The 19,888-nt window shown below is 42.4% G+C and overlaps 1 protein-coding gene across 1 annotated transcript; it reads left to right on the forward strand.

Moving 5' to 3' along the window:
* The first annotated feature begins 996 nt into the window (after positions 1 to 996).
* TIGIT (T cell immunoreceptor with Ig and ITIM domains) lies at positions 997 to 15,148 on the forward strand. Its single transcript, XM_017543528.2, has 4 exons — positions 997 to 1,240; positions 2,663 to 2,992; positions 6,366 to 6,472; positions 14,794 to 15,148. The coding sequence occupies exons 1-4, from the start codon at positions 1,180 to 1,182 to the stop codon at positions 15,022 to 15,024; spliced, it is 729 nt and encodes a 242-aa protein (XP_017399017.1). The 5' UTR covers positions 997 to 1,179; the 3' UTR covers positions 15,025 to 15,148.
* Positions 15,149 to 19,888: the final 4,740 nt, after the last annotated feature.

Here is a 19,888-nt window from a genome sequence, read left to right on the forward strand (position 1 = left end):
TGCAGGGGAGAAGGAGGGCAGGGGCCTGGATGGTGTGAAATGCTAGAGGTGCATGGCTGGAATGGAGGGGGCAGGGCACCAGTCTTCAGATGCCTCTGGGTGCAGAAGCAGATTTTCAGGATGTACAACATGGAGCATGCCCAAGGTAACTGCATTGAGAGCCTGGGAGGCAGGTGAATGTGGATCCTCTACCCCGTCTCCTGACTGAGTTCACCAGGGAACAAGCTTCGTAAACTCTTTGAGGGCAAGGGCAATGATTATTTACTCTCATATCTTCAGAGCCTCGTGTTGAGATTGTTGCTTTGTAGGTACTCAGGGACTTTCAAATGAATGAAGGGAGGGAGGGAGGGAGGAAAGAAGGATGGGTCCATATTAGGAGCTGGTGATGGGCTGGAAACTCCAGGCAAATGTCAACCAATCCCTCTCCTGGGTCACCCCCAGGGGCTCACCCTTCTCTGCATTTCCGACTCTCATGGGGTCGTTGTGCACAGGAAAGCTCCCTCCTCTAATCTCTGATTCTACTGAATCAGAGAAACTAAACCAGAAATCAACGAAGCCTCAGTCCAGATAATACAAAAAAAGTAAGATTTGAGGAGATCTCCTTCAAGGGAAAGTTGCTGGGTTTGTCCAATACCTTTGTCCCATCCATGTATCATCCCCCAAGTAAATGCTTCTTGTTCACTTGTTCGTTAGATTTCAAGTGCAGCCCCTGGCCTGTAAGTCCCTACAGTTTTAAGTTTCTCTTGTCATTGCACATTCCTCAGCAGGAGGATGCCAGGGGAGCCCAGCCAACAGATCCTCATCAGTAGCAGGTTCTTCAGAATCTTGGGACACAGATGCCCTTGAGCTCTTTGGATAAAGGCTGATTTTTAGAAAAGTTCATTAAGACAAAACTTAAAAACAATAGCTTGACTAATTACAACCCAAAGACGAGTGTACCTCTAACCACAATTTTTTGTTTATTTTTAAATGTTTCCTTCATGGCCTTTCTTGTGGCTCACCCTACGCCGTTTGTGTACGTGTTGAGAACTTTATGTGTTTTTAACATGGTTTTTGCCCCACTTGGTTTTTCCGAGACCCTTGTTTCTCGTAGGCTCAGTTTTACTGTCTTATCTGCAGTTGGCTAGTTCCTGTGGCAGAAGAGGCAACATCTGCTTCCTAGGCCCTCTGGGCAGAAGTATGCAGTGGTGTCTCCTCCTGATCTGGGCCCAGGGGCTGAGGCAGGCTCCCCTCACCTCAGGTAAGGCCTGAAACCCAGCAGAGCAGTGGGGAGGGAATACAAGGCTGAGCTTGGTATGGAGACTGGGTGCTTATGCAGGGAAGACTCCAAATGCGTGCCACGGCAGCTTAAGGGAAAGAAATGCAGTTTTTAGAGTCCTGTGTACTCTCACATAAGAAAGGACAATCTCTGAGAGTGAGATGTGGCTCTGTTTTTGGTGGCAGATGAAGGACTTTGTAGACTCTTGGGGTTGGGGAAGCCTGGCTGGCTAGCACAAGAAGGGGGCAGGGGAAGAAGAAGGGCTGGGCAGGAAGCATTGCCAGTTTGCTTTTAGAAGCTCATTCCTGCTCCAGTTTCTTTTCTGTTGCCTTTGAGGAACTTTCTAGGAAAACACTGTAAGTTCTCTGCAAATTGAAAATGTTTTTCACAGATTCCAGAGATTCTACCACTAGAGGCCGATTTTTTGTTAAATTTATTTCTTCTCTATTAAAAATCTGAGTCAACTATTTCTGAGGGAGGGGAACACAAATATTTTAAAACCGTGGTATCAACTAGTTTTGATGTTGCTTTCTGAGCTGTGTGAGGCTGGAGATGTGCCCAGGGTTGCTGGGGAGAGGCTGAGTGCTCAGAGGGAGGTTATGCCTGGGAGAACACGGTTTCCTGCTAAGCTTCCTTTTCTGTTGGATTTCTTAGCTTTCCTGAAGGTTTTTCCAGGCACCCCAAATGACAATCAACCAAACAGCAAGGTTTTATTTCAAAGGATAATGCATCCAGCACAGAACTAGGCTGCAGAAAGACACATAAAAACAAAACAAAATAAAACAAAAACAGAAGAGGCAGTGTCGGCTGACAGGGGCTTATGTTCTAAGCAGGTAGATTAAATAAGTCTATGAAAATAACAAGTCAGCCATGAAGCTACATGGCAGAATATGCTGAGAGGGCAACGTGCTAAGTTGTGTAGTCATAAGCCGGGCATTTAGTAAGGTGCTAATTATACAATACAGGCAGTGAGTGTGAAGGGGAAAGGGAGATGGAGATGGGCTGGGGTCTTCTAGGAGGCAGGGAGGGAGTGCAGCCTTGACAAGCCTTCCTGTGGGTGGGGCGTAAAGAGGGGCAGAGGTAGTCTCTGGAAGCACAGGGCAGTGGGCAGGGAGGAGATGGGCTGGGCTGGGCTGGAGTAGAGAAGTTTGGAGAAGGCCGAGAAGACTGGAAGGAGAACCTGACGGAGACCGGGAGCCTTGAATAACAGGCTTGGAGAGGAGCGTCTCTTGAAATGGAAGAAACAGGAAATAAGGACAGTCTATATGTGGAGCAACAGGATGGACTAGAGAAACTGTCATTTCAAGACCCAGCTGTGGCCTCAAAGCCCCTTAGAGTTTTTCTAGGAAGGCTGAAGGCCAGCTGCTGACCCAGGACTCACATGTGCTTTGTCCTCTTCCCTAGGAATGATGACAGGCGCCATAGTAACAATGGGGAACATTTCTGCAGAGAAAAGTGGCTCTGTCATCTTACAATGTCACTTCTCCTCCACCACGGCACAAGTGACCCAGGTCAACTGGAAGCAGCAGGACCAGCTTCTAGCCATTTGCGATGCTGACTTGGGGTGGCACATCTTCCCAGCCTTTAAGGATCGAGTGGCCCCAGGCCCTGGCCTGGGCCTCACCCTCCAGTCGCTGACCATGAACGATACCGGGGAGTATTTCTGCATCTATCACACCTACCCTGATGGGACTTACACTGGGAGACTCTTCCTGGAGGTCCAAGAAAGCTCAGGTATTCCTGCTGGAGCAAGTTGGTGGATAAACCTCTCCCTCTAGCGTAGAAAATGCAATCCCGAAACACTGAGAAGCAGGGCTTCTCAATTCAGGATCACATTTGAATCACCTAAAGAGATTTTAAATCATACTGATGCTAAGGCCCCACCCAGACCAGTTCAATCAGAATCCCTAATGGCAGAGCTAAGAAGGGGTAGGTTCTAAAAGCATTTCCAGGTAATTCTAATGGGCAGCCAATACTGAGAACCACTGTTCTTACGTAAGAAGCACATCTTACCTATATTTCCTAGGAAGACTGTTGATGAGGTCATATGCAAAAGTTCCCACTTATTGATTTAGTATCATTTGTGCAAATTAGAATGAACCTCTAAATGTATAAAGATTAGAGCTGGTTAAAAACAAAGCACAGCCAGTGCTAAGTTTAATTTTCCAATAATTTACATTTGTGTGGTATTTCCAAGTTTCCAAAATGCCTTCATATTCATTATCCACCTGCACACTTAAACCAATTCCCAGAGGTTAGAAAAGGATTCTTATCCTCTCTGTGAGACAGTATAGCACCATGGATAAAAGCTCAGACTCTGACACCAGACAGGCTGGATGCAAATCCTGGCTCTGCCGTTGCCCTCAGACAGGATTTCTTAGCTTCTGTGTATCAGTTTTCTCATCTATGAAATAGGATGTATGTAAGATCTTATATGATACTAATGTAGGATCGAATTCCCGACTACAAGAAAATGTCCTTAGAACAATGCCTGGAACGTGGTCAGCGCTATGTAAGTGTTAACTATTAATATGATTCCCATTTGTTTGATGCAGGCAGAAGCTGGGGCTTGGAGTTGCTCAGAGTGGTAGGGCTGATTTTAACACATGTTTTTATTCTACTAAACTGCACCCTCAGAACTCCTATTTACTGCTGATGTTGGAGATTAAGTCATATGATTTGCAAAATATGTGTAAACTGAGAAGATAAAAGGTTACCTTAAAGTTTCCTTTCAAATGTTACGTCTTAGCTGGTTTGCACTCTCTGGGGTTGACTATCCTTGTTGACCCCATGAAATCTGGGTAAATTATGTACTTTTTCTCAATCTTCTTGTTGACAAAATGTGGTGAATACTTTCATGAGTGATACAAGCAAGGTCTTACAGCAGTGCTAGACATGTAATAAGCTTAACTTAAGAAGGGCCAGTTTTTATGCTATTTATTGGTTCGTGGTTAGAAGAGGCCTGGGACAGTAAGCAGGGCAGGGGACCTGGATTCCGGCAAAGTAACCAAGTGATGACCTTGACCATTCTGGGCTCTTTACCCCAGTGTCATATGCCAGAGGACCCATTGCCAGACAGCAGGACCAGGAAAAGGGAGGGAAGTCGGGCAGAAGGCCCCTATGGGGAGGTGGTCCCAGCAACTGAAGACCAGATGGGAGCTATGTCTGGTTGCTAATGTCCCCGCCAGGCCATTCATGGATCATTGCTACTTGACATGCACACTCCTCCCCAAGGCCACAGTGGCACGGCTATTTCCCAGCATGAACCTGGGGAAATGAAGGTGGAGATTTCTTCTCTGTGGCTCATGAACCCCTGGGGAGAGAGATCAGAAGATGCTCTATTGGAAACCCCTGCGCAGCCTCCCCACAAAGCCTGTATGTTTCCACCCCTTTGCCATGGCAGACTCCAGGGAACACCATTGGTCCCTTGGCACTTCCCTCTTGTTTCCCCAGCAGTCAGTTGTTTCTGTGGAATGCTAACTCTCCTTAATTACTTGTATTAGCACCAACCCTGCCTTCTTTCTGAACCTGATCTCAAACCTTAGTCCAAGTCCCTATCCTAATACTATCTGTAATATTTAAGCTATTTCTAATCTTAATGCTAATATTGTACTTAACCCTAAAGTTAACGTGGTTAATAGGTAGAAGGTTTAAGTAACCTTTATACAGAGTCCGCCCCTTCCCCACCCTGCACGTAGTGACGTCACGCTTACTCAGGACTGCTTCTGTTTCAAAGATCTTGACATCTTTGTTCTATGACCATAACTGTGAATGGAGACATTGGTGCTTTTATTTCAAACCAAAAATTTTGAACAAAATTGATATTCCTAATATCCCAAATTCCACGCTGGTCCTAATTGTATCTCTAACGTATCCTTAAATCCAACCAAACTCATTATATTAATCTTCCCTAAACCTCAACATGCTTTTAGCCCCATCTTATCTTCATCTATCCCCAAGGTATAAGAGAATTTAGGCCTAATCCTGGCTCCAATCTGGCTCTGCCCCCAAACTGATCATACATCCTTTCCTGGTTTTATGGATAGCCCTCTGCAGCTATCCCTGCAGTGTGTCCTCCATTGACCCCTTTGCCTTCCATCTGCCCTCTTTCCTCCGGAGCTAACTGTATGGCTGTGGCTGACCAGGAGCCATCCTGGCCTGCTGTGACTGAGCCCCTCGAGGCAGGAGGAAATGTTGTGGGGAATTTGAATTCTGCAGGCACCACCCTTGTCTTATTATGGATTGGATTCCTAAGCCACTTTTTAGCAACCCAAACCCTTAGTTAGAGGGACAAGGTGTCAGAATTCTGCTGCCCCCTTTTCCTTTCAAGGCTCTCCTGGATACCTGAGTCCTGCCTGAGTTCCTGGGGGAGCCGGGAAACTCACCTGCAGCACAGTGTGCATAAGGTGATGGTGTTCTTCTTCTCATACTCTTCCTGGGTCAGATCCTACTCATCTCCTCAAAACTCCCCTCCTGCATCTTCTTCCTTCCACTTACATGTTCTCTCTTAATGAAATTCAGTAGTTCATGATTTCACGTATGCCACAAGTATTTACTGAGCATTCACTATGTGTCAGATGCCGAGAAAACAGCGACGGATAAGACTCCAGAGTCTCATACCCCAGAGTGTTTCACAGCCTAGCTGGAAATAAGTGTTACAGGCTTAAGGTAAAAGGTTACAAGTTTTTTCACTTTTGTAATTTAATATTAACTTTAATTTTGATTTAAATATTTTTATTGATATGATTTTATATTTGAAGTTTAATAAAAGAAAATATTCACATTCTGAGTTTTTTTCTGGACATATTATTTGTTTCATTTCATGATTACCGAAAATGATTTTGTCATAGAGAGGAAAGGAGTGTTAAAACGACCTGCTCTGGTGTCAAATATGCAAGGTACACCACTGCTCAAAAGATCAGTCATTGATTTCATGATGGGCCAGATGGATACTCTGCTCAAGTGTTGGGCTTAAAGGCTCCAGTCCTGTGATTACACAAAGGGCCTGGCCAATCCCCACCTCTCTGCCATGAAGCTCAGGCTGCCCTGGGGAAATCAGCTTCACTTCTGGCTTCTGCCACTCACCTCTGTTTTGTTCTCCCTCTAGTGGCTGAGCACAGTGCCAGGTTCCAGGTTCTATTGCTTGGAGCCACAGCCGCGACGTTGGTGGTCATCTGCACAGCAGTCATCGGGGTGGTCGTGTTGGCTGGAAAGGTAATGCCTCTGGCTGCACATCTCAGCCATGGGCGCCCCTACCCCTGCCACCCTGGTCCTTTCAGGTTCTCTTTCTGCCCAGCAAGATACCCAGATGTGATCTTCCCCAGTGCCCTCTGCCATTTTCCTGGCACTTGTTCTGCCTGTTAGTGCAGTGATTTATGCTCTCCCCTGTTTCTCTCAAAGGGTGGGAGCCCCTGGACAGCTGGACCTGTTTCCTACCCATGTTGCTGTCGTCCGTAACTCCTGGTTTCTGCCTATCCGTTAAGCCACTGCTCTGAGAGCTTAATTTATCTACTATGATTTTGATGCATTGTGGGCATCTGTATCTGCTAGAGCTTTCTGCACATTAGCTCTTTTGATTTTTACAACTCTTTGGTAGTGCTAGGCTACCCAGCATGTCTGTAGAATGAGAAAGAAACACTCCAAAAATGTAGGGTTAGGCCAGGGGCTGCAGCTCACATCTGTAATTCCATCAATTCCAGAGACTGTGGCAGGAGGATCACTTGAGTCTAGGAGTTCAAGGCTGCAGTGAGCCATGACTGCACTCCAGCCTGGGCAACAGAGCAAGACTCCATCTCTAAAAAAAAAAAAATTGGTGGTAAAATGTGCATTGCAAGAGCAGCAGGTTGTAAATCCTCTGTTACTTTAGCTTAAGAGCTTATATGGTTGAAAGAGTAATGAACAGGGAATTGAAAGATTTAGTTTCTAGTTTTGGCACTGAATGTATGCTTTTAGGAAAGTTACTTAATCTTTCAAGGTCTTCATTTCCGGATTTGTCTTGGTCTATTTTCTGCTACTGTAACAGAATACAATATATTGAGAAATTTATAAAGAAAAGAAGTTTATTTGGCTCGTGGTTCTGGAGGCTGAGAAGTCCAGAGCATGGTGGATTTGGCAAGGTTCATCCTGTGGCAGAAGGCATCATGCAATGAATGAGTGCATGTGAGAGACTGCGAGAGAAATGGGGCCAAACTCATCCTTTTAATTAGGAACTTACTCCCATGATACCTAACCCACTCCTGAGATAATGACGTTAATCCCTTCCTGAGGGCAGATCCCTCATGGTCTAATCACCTCTTAAAAGCATTACCACTTAATACTATTACAATGGTAATTAAGTTTCCAACACGAGGATTTTTGGGGGACACATTAGAACCATAGCTGTATTATCATTTTGCTTGCTCTCTATCATAGAGTTGTGATGAACAAGTGGCATATTTCATGTAAAATATTTATAAATCATGAATTACATCAGTGAAATTTGTGTATAAATCAGAATTTATATCAGTGAAATCAGCTGCTGGTATTCATCGGGAGGAGTGAAAGAGTTTCCACCTCTAGTTTTGTCTGATCTCTTGGGTCCTTTAAGTCAGCTCAGCCCAGGTCACCTTAATTCAAGTCAGCACATAAACATTTTGGGAAACACAAGAAGTTTATAATTTCTACCTTTATCCTAGACCCTCCTCCCGAGATCCTAACCCACTTTCCCTCCAACTCTAATTCCACTCAAGTAACAACTCAATTCTGCAGCCTGGTTGAACGGCAGTAGCTGAGATGTGGCTGGTGCTGTTGGGAAAGCCAATAACCTATAATGTTTTCATTTAGGTGTTGGCTGTCACAGTAGACGTAACGCGGAAATGAACCCTCTAGGGGAAGGTGAGGACCAGAGAAATCATTGAATAGAGGGGAGAGGTGAAGAAGATGAAAATTGAGCTCTGAGCTGGGAAGGGAGCTGCTATGGTGGTTGGTGAACAAAATCTCTGCTGTCAGCCGTGTCCTGATAGTCTGGAATAAAAGAATCAAAGGTTCTTTAGAAGGAGCTGAAAAACTTTTCCTGTTAAGGATTCAAAACAAGTTAATTTTCATTCTGGGCACTTGGACTAACTTTGGTCATCTGGAGGGTTGAGAAAGAGAAGAAGGTGAAGAGAGGGAGCCGGTAGCTATGAAGTCCTGTTTCTCCCCTTCTAGAGTGTTTGATCCCTGCCCTCTCTGACATTTCCACTGCTTCCTGTGTAGCTGGAGTCCTCTCTGCTTCTTCCCTGTACTTGGGCTATAGCTACCAGTCTTCTTTCTCTCTCTCTCCTTGCTCAAAACGTTTTATACTTGCATTATTCAGAGTTCCAGCAGGGAACACATATAGTACTCTGAAACTGGGTTGTTTGAAGACAGTTTAATAATAGGATTTCCAAAAGTCTGGTAGGATGTAAGGACACCATAAGGAGGAGTAGCAAGGTGTTGTAACCGTTCCTAGTTCTTCAAAGGGGCATGGAGGGGATAATTACTGGGGCCTGGAAGGAGAGAGTTATGTGGAGAGAGTTATGTGGACGGGCCTCCTTCAGAAGTGCTGTAGTATTTGCTAGAGGGTCACAACCAGTCCAAGGCCACCCTGCAGAGAGAACAAAGGGAACTACATACCCTCATCTCCTTCCTCTCTCTATTCCCCTACTGTTGCTCTGCATTGGCTGAACTCAAACTAAGGTGGGAAGACAAGGTAACTCATTGATGTAGTACATATGGTACAGTCTTCACAGGGCACAGAATAGGGTGAAGAAGGTTCATGAGTAGAGCCAAGGGGTAAATGGATGGCATCCATACCAGCAGTGTTCATACTCCTTAAAGCTGGACAGAGGATCTTGACTTTCCATGGGGTTGGCTGGCCTCAGCCTTCTCTCATGTAGTCTTAATCTCTTTTGATGATGTATGTAAGCGATACCCTTGTTGGCTGCCCAGCTACCTTTCTTTTGGGTACACCATGCTCTGTTAACCATTTTGACATCCCCATGGATCAAGCTTTCTTGGTTCCCATTGCAGTAATTACATCCATTTTGTTTCTTAAGTACTGCTATCTGTCCTGTACTATTTTGAGATCTCCTCGTCTTCATTGCTACTAGGGATTCAGTTCTGTAAAAGCATCTCCTACTTTCGCCCTAGCTCATTAGAGGAGAAATGCCACCAAACTTCTCAATGATGCTGGAACTCCCCTCACTAGCACATTCCTTTTCAGCTTAGTAAAAGGAACATCCTTTTCCTGCTGCTTTTTTTCCCCTCATTCTCTGGATCTTCCCTGGAAAACCCAACAAAATTAGCTATTGGGTATTTGAAGTTATTCGGTACAGGGATTGGCAAAGTTTCTCTGTAAAGGGACAGATAGTATGTCTTTTGGGTTTGTAGGTCATGTGGTCTCTGTTGCAACAATTCATCTCTGCCATAGTAATGTGAAGGTGCTGTAGATTATATATAAATGAATGAATATATGGCTCTGTCCAATAAACCTTTATTTATAAACATTAAAATGTTAATTTCACATAATTTTTATGTGTAATAAAATATTACTTTTTCATTCTATAAGCTTTTTTTATTTTTATATTATTATTTTTTATTTCAACAGATTTTTGGGGAATGAATAAGTTCTCTAGTGGTGATTTCTGAGATTTTGGTGCACCCATCACCCGAACAGTGTACACTGTATCCAATGTGTAGTCCTTTATCACTCACCCCTCTCCCACTCTTTCCCCTGAGTCCCCAAAAGTCCATTGTATCATTCTTATGGCTTTGCATCCTCATAGCTTAGCGCCCACTTATGAGTGAGAACTGAGTTACTTCACTTGTAATAGTTGTAATAGTGGTTTCCAATTCCATCCAGGCTGCTGGGAATGCCATTATTTTGTTTCTTTTCATGGCTGAGTAGTATTGCACTATATATATGTGTGTTTGTGTGTGTCAGGTAGAGGGATCTGAGCAGAAACTGTATATTAGTTAGGGGTCTCCAGAAAGACAGAACCCATAGGAGAGATAGATAGATGGATGGATAGATAGATAGAGAAGCAGGAATTTATATATATATGTGTGTGTGTGTATATATATATATATATATTTATAGAAGAGAAATGCATATATTAGGTATTTATATATATAATATATATATTATATATGTATTACATATATATATTATATATACATATACAATATATATAATATATATACATATACATATAAATACCTATATATATGTTCCACTATATATAGATAGATAGATACTTCTCCTCTATAAATATATATATATATTTTTTATATATATTTTAGTGGAATACATATCTATATAGTGGAATATATATATATAGTGAAATATATATATTTTTAGTGGAATACACACACACACACACACACACACACATATATATATATGTATATGCAAGTATCGTTTTCGTATAATGACTTATTTTCCTCTGGGTAGATACTCAGTAGTGCAATTTGGATCAAACGGTAGTTCTACTTTTAGTTCTTTAAGGAATCTCCACACTGTTTCCCACAGTGGTTGTACTAGTTTACATTTCCACCAGCAGTGTAAAAGAAAGTGTTCCCCTTTTAGCACATCCACGCCAACATCTATGATTTTTTAATTTTTTTGATTAAGGACATTCTTGCAAGAGTAAGGTGGTATTGCATTATGGTTTTGATTTATATTTCCCTGATGGTTAGTAATGTTGAGTGTTTTTTTTTTTTGTTTATATGCTTGTTGGCCATTTGTATATCCTCTTCTGAGAATTGTCTGCTTTTGTCCTTAGCCCACTTTTTGATGGGATCATTTGTGTTTTTAGATGATTTATTTGAGCTCCTTGTAGATTCTGGATATTAGTCCTTTGTTGGATACATAGTTTGCAAATATTTTCTCCCACTCTGTGGGTTGTCTGTTTACTCTGCTGATTATTTCTTTTGCTGTGCATAAGATACCACTTTTTAAAAGTCTTTTTTTTTTTTAACACTTAAAATATAAAACCCATCTTTAGTTCATGGGCTGTACAAAAACCAGCAATGGGACATATTTGACTCAAGAAACTCAGTTTGTCAACTCCTGATTTAGTAGGTTTATTCTAGCATTCTCGCTTCTCCAAGCATCGTGTTTTCCTTTTCCATAGTTTGCCAAAGCAGTGTTGTCATCTCTATTAACAGCAGTATATCAGAATTATCTTCTGGGGCCCTTGTGAGGGTGTTAAATCTTGTGTGTTCCAATACTGACAGATTATCCCTCATCCAGTCTTATGTTCTAACCCCCACCACAATCCATCACCTTCAGAATTCATGCCTAGGCATCTTCTCTCAGTTCCTGCCAGTAGATGTTAGCCACGCCCCTTAGTATATAAGCTTTCTCTTTTCTTAGCAGACCCAGCACTTCCTCTGTTAGAGATTTTACCCTAATTATGGATCTGATGGCCAATAGGGGAGGCAAGGCAGGTCCCAGCAGGGATTCTCTTCCATCAAGGGGAAATGGGCCACTTCTGCCACTCCAGATGGCATAAGAGAAGCAGGTGGTTCACAGCTCTCAAATGCATCTTTCCAGAGATCCTCGTTCCAAGTTTTCAGAGACTCCTCCTCTACTATCAAGATGCTAACTTTGGCATAGAAAATTTACATAGGGTTAGAATCCAGCCTTGTTTAAAGTTTGTCCATTTTACACTTAGCTTATATACCTGGTCTTCAGCTGCTGGAGAGATGTGTGTCTCTTAAATGCTGCCAAGGAGGAGCTGTAAGTCTCACACTTTGAGTTGCTGATAGAGCCGAGGCTGTCATTTTCTCTCTTCAGTCCATCGGTACAATTTGGCAAAAGTCACTTTTGAGTCCTAATAGTTACTATTTACTCCATATTATTTACCCAATTCCAGAGTTTTAACAGTTACTATTTACCCTATACATCTCAAATGTTAGAGTCATTGCACCAGCTCATAGTTCTCTTCCATCTGTGTCCATCTCATTTCACCACCAGCCATGGAGTTTGTGTTGCCACCTAGCAAGTTAGTGATCCCATTCCCCAATCCTGTTCTTACAGGCTGCCTTCTAGGACTCTTCCCAGTAGCAACTGTTTTAGATCAGCTCCCTGGAAATAGAGCCTGACATGCAAATTCTGGTGAGATTGACATATTGGGATGGCTTTCAGATGAAAGGTAGTGAAAGAAGCAGTATTGGGAGGACCAATGGAGGAAAGCTCAGCACAGATGTGGTCTCAGCTGGATACTTGGCTGAAGCAAGAATTGTACAAAGAGTTGGTTGAACCTTCAGGCAGGGAGATGGCCTTTTGGAAATCCACCTAGGTCAGTACTATTTCTGGCTGCTTACCAGGGAAGGCCCAAAGAGCAATTCTCCAGAGAAGGGGCTGCTATTTGCTCACAGCCTATACTCCAGCATCTGGAAAATAATGGGAGTGCTGGTCAGGTAGAGGGATCTGAGAAGAAACTGTATATTAGTTAGGGGTCTCCAGAGAGACAGAATCCATAGGAGAGATAGATAGATGGATGGATAGATAGATAGATAAGCGGGAATTTCTTAGGGGAATTGGTTCCTGTGACTGTAAAGGCTGAGGAGTTTTACCCCAGGCTGTCAGCAAGCTGGAGACCTCGGAATGCTGGTAACATGTCTAAGTTCAAGTCCAACAGCCTCAGAACCAGCGAGGCTGTTGGTACAATTCTCAGTCCAAAGCTAAAGGCCTGAAAACTCAGGGTGGGGGGCACTGGTGTAAATCCTGGAGTCCCAAAGCCATGGAGCCTGGGGTCCTGACGTCCAAGGACAGGAGGAGAAGAGTGCATCCCAATTCCAAAGAGAGAAAGACCAATTTTGCATCTCTTTTGTTTTGGGAAAGGCAAGCTCCCAGGTGACTGGATGGTGCCTGGCTACATTAAAGGTGGAGTTTACCCACTCACTTCACTCAGACTAAGACGCCAATCTCCTTTGGAGACACCCTCACAGACACACCCAAAATGGCTTCAGCTGTCTCAGGTCCGTCAATCCAGTTAAGCTGATACCTAAAATTATCTATGACAGGTACCAACAGCATTCGCTACAGACCTTGAGAGCATAGAAATGGAAGAAATAATGCATAGATTGCATTATTTCAGAGCATGGTCTTTGGAATTAGACAGTTGTAGGTTTGGGTCCCAGCTCCACCACTTGAGTAGCTACGCCACCTAACTTTGCTGACCCTCAGTTTCCTCTTCTGTAAAATGCTGACTATGATGGCATTACCTTCATAAGGTCATGAGAAAACTTCAGTGAAATAATAAGTCTTGTAAGGCACTTAGCATTTTTCCTGGCATGTAAACTGGAAAGGTGAGTGGGAACATCACAAGGGATGTTTTGTGGATCATCACAGTTTCTTGTGGGAAATGTAGTGAAAGTATGGATTTTCTTCCTAGAAGAATGTCCCTCTAGGCAACATTCTCTATGCAATTTACAAATTCCCTGAAACCCACCTGTGCATCTCAGGTTAAGCACCCTCCTATACACAGTGGGAGCCATTGAAGAGTTTTAGGCAGAAGTATGGACTGACCCAACTTTCATTTTTGAAAATCACTCTGCTGGTGACCATATGAAGTTGGGCTAGAAGTAAGAGGGAATCCAGAGACAGTGAGCATGAAGTCCAGGTGAGAGATAAGACATAGATATAGAGATGGAAAAGAGGGATTAGATTTCAGAGCCGCCTAGGATTAAAATTGGATGAGGTTTTATAGATAATTTGAGTTGAACATCAGCCTCCAGTTTTCTGATCAGCTGGTGCCATAAAACAGGGCAGTGAATATAAGGGCAGGTGTGGTTTGTTGGGGAGGGAATATGATGGTTTCTTTTGAGATAATTTGAGTCTGAGCTTGCTGTGGGTTGTCAGGTGATGATGCCCAGTGAACAGGTGGACACCTTGGTCTGCAGCTCAGGGCAGAAGCCTGGGCTAGTTTGGATAGAGATTTGGGCATCTTCAGAGGACAGATGGTAGTTGTAGATATAAGAAGGTAGATGCTCATGAAGTAACCAGAGGGCATGTTTACTGTGAGAGAAAGCAGAGGGCAGAACCATGGGGAACCCCATGGTTTGGGGAGATTTTGTGCAAAGAGAAAGGGGGCAGGCTTGGCTGAAGATGATAGTGGGGGTTCAAAGGAGGAGAAGAGAATCAGGAGAGAGTGATGCCATAGGAACCAGGAAAAGAGAACATTTCAGAAAGGAAGAGGTCAACAGAGTCAAGTACAGTAAAGAGTAAAAGAAAATAGAGAATGGAAAGCTGCCCCACTAAGCTTAGTGAACAGGAAGTAGCAAGGTATATGGCACGTGGTGTATGTAGCAAGTGTAGTTTCCATGGAGTGGTTAGAATTGAAATCTAGCTGTATCGCGGTTGAGAAATTAAGGGCTAAGGAATTGATGTTGGTAAGAACAAGTTTGCCCGTATGTATGTGAGTAAAAAGGAAGAGAGAGATCATGATAACTCTCAATATGTGTCATATTGGGGAGTAACATTTGAATAACATCCCCACATACTCACTTTGTAATTTGCTTGTTTTTAGAAGAAATCTCTTAGAATCCATTCTGTGGAAAGCGGCCTCCGGAGGAAATCAGCTGGACAGGAGGAACGGAGTCTCAGTGCTCCCTCATCCCCAGAAAGCCGTGTCCAGGCAGAAGCTGCACCTGCTGGGCTCTGCGGAGAACAGGGGGGAGATGGCTGTGCTGAGCTGCATGACTACTTCAATGTCCTAAGTTACAGAAGCCTGGAGAGCTTCTTCACAGAGAATGGTTAGCAACCAGAGGCATCTTCTGGAAGACAAACTTTTATCTTTGCTATTATAGATGAATATATAAGTAGCCGTACTTTCCATCAGTGCTCTGTGTGTTCAGTTGAGTGAATAAATGTCATCCTCTTCTTCATCTTCATTTCCTTGGCCTTTTCATTCCATTCCATTCTGCATTATGGCAGGCCTAGGGTGAGTAACTTGGACCTTGATCAAAAATGCAAAATTAAAAAATATCTTGACCTGGTTTTAAATCTGGCTGTTTGAGCAGATCCTCATAATGGCACCGGCCAGCATTTTGGGCTACAAGGTTTTGTGGTTGATGACGAGAATGGCATGACTACAGGGCCATCGTCATCTCATTTTTTCACTCTCATTTTCGGTAACATTTACTCATTCAAAGGCATGTTATTAATAAGGCCTGGTATCAGTCTCTATGGGGAGATTTGAGAGTGACTAAATCTTGGTATCTGACCTCAAGAACTTACAGTTAAGTGGGGAGACAACGTTGTCCTGAAAAGGTGTTATAGTAAGGGGAGAAGGAGACATCATGCAGGCCTTCAGGAAGAGATGATAGTTTGGGGTGAGGTAGTTGGCATAGGCTTATCTGTGCTGAAGTGGCGTGGGACCACCAAGGGGATGGTGAGGCTGGTCTGGGAGGAGCAGGAGTTTTATCTAGGGAACTTCATGGAGCTGAAAATCCCACAAAGAAGGCCCTGCCACCAAGGGAGCCAGCAAACTCCAGATTTTATTCTCTGGGCAGGCATTTCAAGGTTCCTTTTGCTGTGACGTACTCACCCCTTAGACGGCCTGACGCAGTGCTCTCTAGGTTCTTCCGCCCATGTGCGCTGGGGAAGCCCCAGGAAACGCACGTGCCCACGGAGGGCGACAAGTCTCAGCATTTGGGCCTTGATCTACCTTTTCTGCATCAAGACACTGTTGAGCCTTTGAAAAAAGAACATTTCCCACTAAAAGGAAAATGCAGATTTTTAAAATAGGTGCTCTTCCTAAGGGAAAAAGTGGGCCTGGAGGTGATAGAGGGTTTAAAAAATAAACACCCTTAAACTAACTTCTTTGAACACTTTTATTTACTCCCTGACCTCTTTATGCTGGGGTTGGGGTAACTGACTGCTTATTTCTGTTTAACTGCATTCAAGCTGAATCTTAGAAGACTTTTATCCTTCCACTGTCTCTCTCAGAGGAATGAACAGGGAGGCTAGATTTACTTGTGACTGATTTTCTTTCATGGGCCCAGGAACCAAGAGAGAATGCGAAGCAAGGCTGGGTTTTGCCCATGGTTAAAATAAACCATTGCTTCCTAAGAATAAAGGCCCTGCTTCCTAAGACATAGACTGGGGTTGACAATCATCTTAGTAACAAGACAATTCAACTCCTATTCTGCCTTGGATTTTGATTTTTATTTTTCTCACCTTTCTACCAAATGGGTTACATAGTTAGGAAGAATGAACTGAAATCTGTCTGGAGCCCCAAGTCCTTTGGAAGAAAGATAGATGCATGTAAAAATGTTGTTGTTTGCTGTGACAGTTTACAAAGTCTTTCTTGCAAAATTAGCGCAAATCTGTTGGAAACAGAACACAATTCACAAATTGGAAGTGAACTAAAACGTAATGGTGAAAAGGGAGTAGTGTTTTGATTTGGAGGAGATGTATATTCAGCAAAGGTTGGACTGATATTTGGGTGTTATTTAACGTAATTATGGTAATTGGGAAACATTTATAAACACCATTGGGATGGTAATAAAATACAAAAGGGCCTATACATGTTAGAAATGGGTCAGGTTACTAAAATGGGATTCAATTTGAAAAAAATTTTTAAATAGAACTCACTGAACTAGATTCTTCTCTGAGAACCAGAGAAGGCCATCCCCACAGCCAGATTGCTGGAGACATGCGCTGTCCACCACGGAGCCACTTGCCACATGTGGCCATCAACCAGGTAAGATGAAGTTGGTCTGAATCAAGATGTGCTGTTATAATTGGTATAAGTGTAAAATCACACCAGACTTGGAGATTGAATATGAATAATAAGAATACTACTTCAGTAATTTTGGTATATTGATTGTCAAAAATGATAATATTTTGGCTATACTAGGTGAAATAAAATATATTAACATTAATTTCACATTTCTTTTTATCAGTTTAACATGGCTACTGAAAAGTCTAAAACTGCATATGTGGCTCTCATATTTCTATGGGACTGTGCTGCTCTAGCAGCTAACCCAAGCCAAGCTGATTGATACCCACCCAGGGAGAGTGTCTATCCGTATCTATTGGTCTCCATTTCTTTTTCTTTCATTCAAAATAGTGTTTGAAGAAGATTTTCCCACTTATGGTGTCTTTTTGGAAGTATGTAGGGAAGCACAGAAAAGATTGAGGTAGGGGAACACGTAGTGCTGACAGGAAGCAATGCCAGGCTTTTCTGGGTCCCCTTGTGGATTCCTTTACAGGAGGAGCAAATAAACAAATCTATGAATGAGCATTCAAAGAAGAATACATTACTGATTCCCTGACCACATTCTGAGCCTGGGCATACAAGTCTGACACATAATCTCAATAATTACACGAAACAAATGTGAGAAACTTTGAGGCATGAAGCTTTGAGACAGATGTTCTTCATGACTGAACAGGACCTCACTATGCAATTTTATTTCATGCCCTTTCCCTTCTCACCCTGTGAGCCCCAGAAATGAAGTGGGATCAGTTGTACATTCAGTGTAACTCATTGTACACTCAGGTTCATTCAGATGCCATCAGTGCTGAGCTGGACAGTTAGAGAGGCTGGATGTGCTGTCCACCAATGACAGCATTCTAGCAGGTGCACCCCACCCCAGAGAGAGGAGGGCAATGGGCAGTGTGGCTGTGGCTGTCAGCTGTGAAGTGTGAGTTTTCTGATTCTTTCAGGTGCTGCTTCTTGGCTGTAACTGGTAGTTTCCCAAACCCACGCCAAGTCACACCTGTTAAGAGGTCTAGGGGAGCTTTTTGTGTGGCAAGAACCTGAGCTTTCTGGAAGTCAGAATGATATACTCAATGCTTGAGGGAATTTATTAGCATAAGATAGTGTAGGACAATGCTATCCAATATAACTTTCTGCAATTATGGAAACGCTGTATGTCTGTCCCATCCAGTATGGTAGCTGCTAGCTGCATGTGGCTGTCGAGCGCTTGAAATTTGGCTAATGTGACAAAGAAACTAAATTTTAAATTTTATTTCATTTTAATTAGGAAATTTAAATGTAAATAGCAACATGTGACTGGTGGCTAGTATATTAGACATTACAATTCTAGTAACTGCCTTGCATATAAACACAGAGAGCTGTGTTTATAGGACACTGGATGGCTCTCCAGTTGTCACACATTTGAAATGGCTACCACCAGGAAGAAACTTGGAGATTCTCCTCTATTCTTCTGTATCCATCGTCTGATCAAGACAAACCATGAGGTCAAAGCAGACTGTACATTTATTTATTTTAGTTTTTTTCTTCCCGAAAAGTATCTGAGGTAGCTAAGTGGTCTGGTTCACATAAATAGGGCCAAAACTGTCAAGAAGTTTGCAACTCATCAGGGTTAGGCAGGAATAGATGTTTATCACAGGACTTACCTTGGACTATATTCATTCTGACTTAATGTAGGCTGTGAAAAGCACCTTCTCTGGGACTAAAACTCTGATGGACTTCACAGAGATCAAAAAGAAGTAATTATGCAGTGTAAGGGATTGGGAACTGAGAAACTTGATCCAAGTGCTGAGCTCTGCAATTAGTTTCATGACTTTGGATAAGCCACTTAACCTATCAGAGACTCATAAATATTTCCTCATTTGTAAAATGGTAATATTACTATCTTTCTAAGGTTCTTAAGAAGATGAGGGAGGAATGTGGCTGACTGCTTTGTCAGCTGCAAGATGCTGGGTTAATATTATTATTGGGTTCTGCCCAATGAGCATGTGCACCAGGTAATGTTTATGATACCACAAAAATTTTCACGGAGGCAACAAAACTGGTTGGGAACATCCGAGGTTATCTATCGATGTTCTTAAAAAATGGGATCTAAGGAAAGCTAAGAGTTACAGATATACCTCTGGGGTCCACAGCTTCTCTGTAAGCATTTAAACATTGTGTGGTTTAAATGAAATGATAATCTTTAAAGAAGTCAAATATATCTGGATATCAATAACCTTCTTATAACAGAGTATTGCCATTGGTTTTAGCCTCTATGTTTGTGTTTATAATCAAGTTGATTTAAAGCACAGAAGCTTAATTTTAAATGATCCACTTACTCCCAGATGGGTGGAGCAGTGGAAAACTTTGCAGTAGTTGAAACAATAGGAAAGTGAAGTGAGAATTGTCTTTACTTTGCACATGGTAATGTAGGGATGCTGTATTTAGACGGATGTGTGCAGTACACTTAACTTTGTAAGCCACGACTTAGATTCAGCAAAGCATCATTCTATGCATGCATTGTTAATGTAGACATTATTAATTTTATAGTTTTACTTGTATTCAATTTGTAACTTTTAGTTTTATAATTCTACAAGAGGTATAAGCATATTGAGTTCACTTATTATGTTTAAGAATGTTTATAATAAAGTAATTATGCATGTTAATTACTAGGTATTACAATAAGAATAATCACAGACTCTCTTCCATTGGGGAGGTCTGTGGAAGTATTTTTTTTTTCCTTCATATGGGTGTATATATTACTCAAGTTTGAGAATACTGGTATGATATAAATATTATTGGATTTCAGAAAACTTGACCTAAGCCACTAAGTTGTTTTGTATTGGAAGAACACGTATTTCTGAATCTCTGTTTTTATAAATTAGTGCACTTACAACTACATTACAGTGTTCACAGTGTG

The sequence above is a fragment of the Cebus imitator genome, unplaced genomic scaffold, assembly GCF_001604975.1.
Source record: "Cebus imitator isolate Cc_AM_T3 unplaced genomic scaffold, Cebus_imitator-1.0 Scaffold157, whole genome shotgun sequence".
NCBI classification, from domain to species: Eukaryota; Metazoa; Chordata; class Mammalia; order Primates; family Cebidae; genus Cebus; species Cebus imitator.

Bases quoted from the DNA above. Each gene is read 5' to 3' on its own strand.
- TIGIT (XM_017543528.2), top strand. From the start codon at position 1,180: ATGCAGTGGTGTCTCCTCCTGATCTGGGCCCAGGGGCTGAGGCAGGCT. The intron at 2,993-6,365 runs GTATTCCTGCTG...TTCTCCCTCTAG, and splicing joins GGAGGTCCAAGAAAGCTCAG to TGGCTGAGCACAGTGCCAGG. The intron at 6,473-14,793 runs GTAATGCCTCTG...GCTTGTTTTTAG, and splicing joins TGGTCGTGTTGGCTGGAAAG to AAGAAATCTCTTAGAATCCA.